The following is a 7,559-nucleotide window of genomic DNA, read 5'->3' on the forward strand; positions in this document are numbered from 1 at the left end:
CGGTTCAACTGATCAGGTTTTTCAGTCAAACCAGTTGAACCGGTTGACCGGCCGGTTCACTAGGAGCCGAGCGAACTACACAGAACCGGACCGGTCAGTGGACCAAATCCCGGTCAGACAAGTCCGGTCTCAACAACATTGTTTATGACATTGCCAGATGAAAGTTTGTAACTTTTAGATTTGGTCAATGATTTGATTGTATGTATGAACCCCACCTCCCCTCTTCCATTGAATACATACAATTTGTAAACTCGGTACAAATAACCAGCTAACCATTAAACAAAACTCGTCTAAAAGTGGGTTCAAAATACATTTTTTTTGGTCATCATTGAAAGAACGATTAGCAAGAACAAAATGTTGTACTAACATTGGCCTTGTATATGTAGACAAACAAACTAATGTACCCAATAGAGTCACACTCATAGCAAGCTATCAGTAGGATCTAGGAAGCTAACTATGTGAAAATTCCCAAATACGAACACATAATCATTTACTGTCGTTGTCCACAAACAAAATAAAAGTCAAAACCAGATACAGATACATTACCATACCAAAGCAACAATATAAATAACAGAATCAATCAAGATACATAGAGCCAAAAAAAATCACTCTTTACTCGGTCGGGGTATGTATAAAACAACCCATACTAACCTTCTATAATCATCAAAACACAAACGCAATAAAAAAAACTAAGAATTGAAAGAATAAACCTTAATCTTCTCAATTCCTAGAACAGGTCAACTTTCTTCTTCATCATGTCTTGCTTCCACTTTGGTATTTTGTAGAACGCTTCTTTTGTCATCCCGAGCACCGCCTCAAATTCTTCAGCTGATAAATAAGCCTAAATAACAAAAAACAACAACGTTATTACATTAAATTAAACCTGAAAACTAAATTAAACTAAATAAACGAACCTCTCTTCTTTTAAAGTCGATTCCTGTAACCGGGTTCTCAGATTTAGCCTTAAGTTGTTCATAACTGAAAGTGCTTTGACTGTCGATGCTATCACACTCATTTTCTTCCGTTGACTTTGTCGTTGACCCTTCTCCATTCGTCTCTTGAACGGGCTCAGATGTCTCAGTTGTAACTTCCAAGCCTTCATTACTCTCCAAACTAACAGAAGGTTCTTCACTTTTGGCTACGGCTGCAAACCGGATACTTTAGTTCTAATTCTTTAAGTTTTAACAATATTGGTAATGCTAAAATAACAACTACCAGGTGGGCCACTTTCAGATGGTGGGCTTCTAATGGGTCGGGCTGGAGAACCATCAGACGGGCCCTTCTTTTCAGCAGTGAGAACTGAAGATAAAGCAGCAACTGCAGCTGCTCTCTGTGAACCCCGACCCGGTGCCTTTGGAGAAGCCGAGGACTTAGCAGTTGGAGGTGATGATTTAAAAGCCGAGTTCAAGGCTGCCAATGCTGAAGCTCTTTGTGTGGGCCCACTTGTCCCGTTTGACTTATCTTGACTCTGCAAACAAACCAAAGTCCTATAAACCACAACCGAACAACACTCGGTGCACAAAATGGTTTCCTTTTAGAGTTTATTACCTCTGCAGAATGGCTTCCACCGAGCCCAAACATTAGTAAAATCTTCTTTTGGAATGAGTTCCCATGAGCCTAAACGAGAATCCAAATCAATATATAAATTTTAATACTAATAAATGTGTATATATATTACATTAGCTTTTGCAGAATCCCATGAGAAAAATGTTGTGAAGAAGTTTGGTTCATTTCCTTCGGTAACTCTGTATAAGGGGACAAAAGGGGATAGTCCATCGAGAGATGCAGCAAACTCTATGTATTTCTGAAAATAAAAGTTCACTATATTATAAATATATTTAATAATGGAAAACAAGCATAGAAAAATATGTAAAACAACTACCTGGCCAACTTCAAAGGCGCTTTGTTTTTCCTTGGAGTCAACGGATTGACCAACCCAAACAAACACCTCAGCATGTGTATCCAATATTAAAATATCCTCCGTCAACAAGTCGTCTTGTGAAAAATTGTAGATTTCCTCAATCTGTGATACAAGTAAAACATAATTTAATCTTTTTGTATAATTTGAAATATAACAAATAAGCTAATGAGCACCAACCTCAAATTTTCCTTTATTGAATGAGAATGCAAACAAATGAGGATCTCTGACGGTTTCTTGTGTTACTCTTTTACTAGTGTAACCTTGTTTCCCTCCAAGTGCAAACCAGAAAGACGAGTTCTCGGTTCCTTCTTTCGCAAACTTCACGTTGGCACCAGGCTGAAATAATATTTATTTTTTAAATAAAAAACACAAAAATATGAACCAAAAATAATATGATTATACTGGCTTAAAAGCATACCTTCAAAAACTCAGCAATTTTAGCGGCTAGCGTGTGCTGCTCAACAGCACTTTGGTTTCCATGCCAGGTGAATAATGACGAACCAGATTGAAGAAGAAAACAATCATAAGAATTTAACGAGGTTGCCACCTGAAAGAAATCATGATCAAACATTTATACATATTATAAACCTTGATTAAATTTAATATTAGTTAAAAGTGTATCATACAGGTTCTACTTGAATGGCTTTATTATTATGCACTGAAGTTCCAGATATTTGAATGAGGGCTACTTCATCTGGACTATATGTTTCATCATTTAATCCTTTGTCTGCAATGTAATTCTTGTAACCAGAGCTTAACCCGCCCTAATAACAAAATATTTGTCATTTTTATAATATTTGCAATAACACAAAATTTTGACAAAAGTACCTTCAAGACAACCATAGGCTGAAAGATTGCAACAAATTGTGGTGGTTCTTTCCCTTGATACACTCGACCCTAAAAAAATGAAATAATAGATTTTTATACATAAATATATTATTTATCATCATTGTAACAATAAATACAATACCTGAACCGGTCTTCCTTTGAGTGAGTTAAACATTGTTGTTGCGAGCCGAGCAGCCGTGTTTTGGTCCTCCTGATGCGAGCTATAATTATAAGAACGCAAAAGAAAGATAAAATTCAAAATAATTAACGTTTAACGTATAAATACCTCAATGCTATCTTTACCGATCCAACAACACAGATAATGATCTTCTTTCTTTTCATTAGAATGGTAGGTGTAAAGAACAATGTAGCAATCTCCACTATAAAATTTACCAATGTCCTCCTTTGCTACGGGTGTTTTAGCACTCCCATTAATCTGCCACACCTAAAAACAAATAAATATAAAATTAAAATTTTATAGCAGAAAAATAAACGAGCTACATAAACTGTCTATATATTATAATCAAACCTCAATTTTTCCATTTTCTTCAAGCAAAGGTGGGACTTCTTCAGGAGTAGTTGAGGCTTTTGCAAGGCCTTTAAGGCCAACACCTTGTTGCTTCAATAAAGCTTATAACATAAAATATAACATAATAAATTATTCCCTACGATGAAAATAAATTTGTAGAATTTTATATTAAATGAGTATATTTACCTGCTACTTTTCCTCTACCCTCCTCGGGAGCAGAAGGTGCTGATGAACCCGACGGCCATGAGTCAAAGTTTGACTTAAATGAATGCGTTTCATAGCCTTGAATAAGCCGAGTTACACGCGTTGACCTCGGTCGATTTTGACTTGTTATGAACTCCTACAAAAGTGTTTACAGGTGAGAATGCGTAATGGATATTAGAGGTCACAGTTGCCTGTAAACTAACTGACCGTTTAATGAACCATTTGGCGGGTAGTTCGTTTATGTTCATTTATTTAATAAACGAATGAACATAAACAAATTTTTTTATTAATTAGTTAAACGAAATAATATGAACATTTATGTTCCTAAATGTTCGTTTATGTTAGTTCGTTTATGTTTGCCAGTTTACCTTTATTTAAATTTGTTCTTCAGATTTCTGACTATACTAATTTAAATTTTTTAGGCTTGGTAAAATTTAGTCTAGTTTTAAATAAACTTTTAGGCCCAACACATTGTTGCTTACATTTACTTTAACTGGTTTTAGCTCAGTTATGTTCGTAATCTATGTCCAGTTATGTTTGTTTTACGTTTGTGAACCGTTCGTTTATATTATTAACGAGCTAACATAAACGAACACGAACATGTTTATTTTCTTAATGCACGAATGCGAACAAAAAAACCCCGGTCGTTTAATTCATTAATTGTTCATGTTCGGTCGTTTGTTTAGTTAAAGCTAAACGAACGAACACGAAGATGCTCAGCACATGTTTGTTCGGCTCGTTTACAGGCCTAATCACAGTTTCAATCCGTGTACTTGTAAATCAGTTAGTTTGGGTTATTTGTTTATTTATTTGTTGGTCAAACAGGTCAAACCAACAAAATAGATAAAAGAGGAACCGGCCAGATAAGTCAAACTGGCAAAAAGTCACCCAAAATTTATTTTATCCCAAGATTAAGATTACTATTGTAATAAAAATGCATTAACTATTATTAAATGAGAGAACTTTGTTTACGGGTCAACCCAACCCGTTTAACCGGTCAAAGACCTACCTCAGCAGCCTGCATGGCAGCTTTTCTTTCTTCCACTTGTGTGACTCGCCCGACCCAAACAAACACCTCTGAACCGCAATCCAATAAATAACATTTGTTGTTTTCCAGTAAAGATTTTGAAAGTTCACCATCTACTTCCTTAACTTGACCTTCATTAATGCTGCAAAAAAACAAGAACTGCAAGTTAGCATAGATAGTTCATTCATAAATATAAACATAAAGGGTAGTTTAGGAATATACCAATAAAGTTTCGGAGGAGTCTTTTCAGGAATAACATCATCTTCACTTACAACCTTTTTGCCAATAGGAGCAAAACCACCAAATATAACCCAAAATTCACCAGAGTCCCCCTCTGCTTGTAGCTTTCCGTCATCTAAATACAATAAATTGAAAACATAAATAAATGAAATAATCAAATTATATATATGTAATTATGTATATACACACAGACAACATATCTTACCAACAATTGCAACATCACACGTCCCCTCATGATATTTATCCTTTAAAAACTGAATAACTTCCAATGCTTTAGCCCGTTCTTGTATATTCGAGTTCGCCCCATTAAACTGAAAAATCTTATCTTTCGTGTCCAAGATAAACACATCATCATGATTCAATGTGGATCGAGAAAACGGGACCTGAATAAAAACATGTATTAGAAATTAACTTTTTCTAATATTTTAAATGTGTTAAAAAATACAGTTGGCATCACACACCTGCTTCAACTTGACAACTCGTTTTCCTTTGCACGTGTACAATCGTGTTTGAAATTCTTCCTCTTCGGTTTCTTTAAAACCGGAAGCAACGCCCCCTTCAAGTGGTATAATACATGGTTTAAAATAAGATAAAAATTTATCAGATTCATGACCCTGTGGTTCCCTATATTGCACTGCACGTCCACCAAGAACCGCATCGAGTTCAACTGTTTTTATTGCTGCTGTTCCAGCTTCATCCTGATTCATATTATAAAATAAAACAATATTAACTTACCCAATTATAACATATAAAAAATAATTAATGAATTTAAAACATTATCTCCACCTGGCTAGTATCTTTTCCCAACCAAAAATGTATGTCATACAAATATGCACCACCCTTGCCAGAAGTAGTCTACAGATACATTACAAAGGTGAATAATTTGAAGCTTTGAAACTTTTTTATTGAGATGCACATAAAGGAACAGTAACAAAGGTGTTGAATATAATTAGCACCTGCAATACAATGTACGAGTCACCCGAGTAGAATTTACCATAATCAGATTTTGGCAATGGTACGGGTTGAAAGTTTTCAATTCTCCATATTTCGGTCCCTCTAAAATATGTTAAGTGATACAAAAAGTGCATTTTTTTTCAAAGGCAATTCAACAAATGCAAATTAACTAATAAATAATAATATTAATGTAATAATAATATCAAGAAAGATACACTCTCTGACCGGCTCCTTGAAATGCTGGTTCCAAAGTTTTTGCAGCGGACGACATGGTGTAATGTTCTAAACTTCTATTTTCTTCAGATAACGATAAGAGTCTCGTGACGCAATCTTTATTGCGCGTTGCTGTAAAGTTCAAATGAAATACAGTTTATGTGATTTGATCATAATAATATTTCTAGATTATTTTATGTAAATAAATGACAGCTATGACTTTGATAATATGTTATTAAATGAGTGATTTTATCATATAATTACTCAAAAAGATGTAAAAAAGATTTGCTTCAAATTATGCACATTGCTTATAACAGATATATGATCTTGATCAATCCTATTTATAAATTTCAGAACTTTATTAAACAATCAGTTAATCATCCCAAAAATTGGCTCAATAACACAGTTATAAATATCAACAGATCCAATCAATTGCATCAATCAGCAATCAAGAATTTCAAGACCCAATTTTGAAATATGATTCAAGTCAAAAAAAGTAAACAATTAGTCAATCAAAGTTAAGGGTCATCAAATTAAGATCCAAATTAAAAGAAAACAAGTTCACAGATCAAAATTGAATTAATAAAAGAGAGATCTACATAGGCAAGAAGCCAAGAACAGTGGAATAAGAAACACAGACCTTGATTCAGATCTTGATTGATTGTGGCTCTGAAAACAGAGTATGATGAAATGATGAAATGAAACTGCAACAGAGCTGGCAAAGTGAAGTTATATTATGGGATACAGAGAGAGAAAGCTGAAAAGAAAGATGAATAATAATTATTATTGGGTTTTATGTTTTTTTTTTTTTTTTCTTTTTTCTCTTTCTAACTTTTTTCAAGGAGTTAATGTCAATTTTCGTCCCTATGGTTTGCTACTTTAGCCACTTCAGTCCAAAGTTTGAAATTTTGTCAATTTAGTCCTTATAGTTTTAAACATTAGCCAATTACGTCCTCTCGTCTAACGGCAGCCAACTATGCCGTTAGTTTAAGGGGTATTTTTGTCTTTCTCCTGTTTATGTTTAGTTAATGGTCAGTTTTGTCCCTGTGGTTTGATACTTTTGCTACCTTAGTCAAAATTTTTAAAATTTTTCAATTTTATGTTTAATTTATTCAATTTTTTTTTTTGTCTATAGCCCTTAAGAGCATAATCCAAGCCCAAAACCATCGAGCATCGACCAAAACAAGTTTACGTTTACTCTGTCGATAACAATACCACGATTTGAAGAACACACATGCGATTTAGTGCATCGATTTCTTAAGCAAACATGGAAATGCGGGATATTCGACCTCCTGATTCTAATTTCGACCCAGATGTTTGCTACGATATGTTAATCTCCAAACCCTAACTATTATGCATTAATCACAGAAACGATTTTAGTTTTTCGGTGTAGTTCAGTTTTAGGGAATTACCCTGACTTTACCAATGAATTCCATCATGGACTGAAGTAGCAAAAAAAAAAAAAAAAAAAAAAAAAAAAAAAAAAAAAAAACCGAATAAATTAAACATAAAATTGAAAATTTTTCAAACTTTGGACTGAAGTAGCAAAAGTATCAAACCACAGGGACGAAATTGACCATTAACTAAACATAAACAGGAGAAAGACAAAAATACCCCTTAAACTAACGGCATAGTTGGATGAC

General features: G+C 34.0%; 1 protein-coding gene across 1 annotated transcript; it reads right to left on the reverse strand.

Moving 5' to 3' along the window:
- Positions 1 to 455: 455 nt before the first annotated feature.
- LOC143629776 (villin-2-like) lies at positions 456 to 6,728 on the reverse strand. The gene is made up of 22 exons (XM_077098955.1): positions 6,557 to 6,728; positions 5,919 to 6,048; positions 5,706 to 5,805; positions 5,536 to 5,604; positions 5,211 to 5,447; positions 4,955 to 5,132; positions 4,732 to 4,864; positions 4,492 to 4,651; positions 3,465 to 3,618; positions 3,279 to 3,379; positions 3,036 to 3,194; positions 2,892 to 2,960; positions 2,750 to 2,818; positions 2,548 to 2,685; positions 2,340 to 2,468; positions 2,099 to 2,257; positions 1,883 to 2,023; positions 1,679 to 1,804; positions 1,549 to 1,617; positions 1,216 to 1,468; positions 915 to 1,144; positions 456 to 841 (listed from the first exon to the last, which is right to left on the reverse strand). Exons 2-22 carry the CDS (start codon positions 5,972 to 5,974, stop codon positions 728 to 730), a joined length of 2,844 nt encoding a protein of 947 aa, XP_076955070.1. The 5' UTR covers positions 5,975 to 6,048; positions 6,557 to 6,728; the 3' UTR covers positions 456 to 727.
- Between the last annotated feature and the right edge of the window lie 831 nt (positions 6,729 to 7,559).

The sequence above is a fragment of the Bidens hawaiensis genome, unplaced genomic scaffold (genome assembly GCF_021521415.1).
Source record: "Bidens hawaiensis isolate Kalapana, Puna unplaced genomic scaffold, B.hawaiensis_p1.1 tig00005453_1, whole genome shotgun sequence".
Taxonomy (NCBI): domain Eukaryota; kingdom Viridiplantae; phylum Streptophyta; class Magnoliopsida; order Asterales; family Asteraceae; genus Bidens; species Bidens hawaiensis.

Coding starts and splice junctions, on each gene's coding strand:
- LOC143629776 (XM_077098955.1), bottom strand. CDS start 5,974: ATGTCGTCCGCTGCAAAAACTTTGGAACCAGCATTTCAAGGAGCCGGT. Junction 4,652..4,731: donor ACTCCTCCGAAACTTTATTG/GTATATTCCTAA, acceptor GTTTTTTTGCAG/CATTAATGAAGGTCAAGTTA. Junction 1,618..1,678: donor GGGATTCTGCAAAAGCTAAT/GTAATATATATA, acceptor ATTCTCGTTTAG/GCTCATGGGAACTCATTCCA.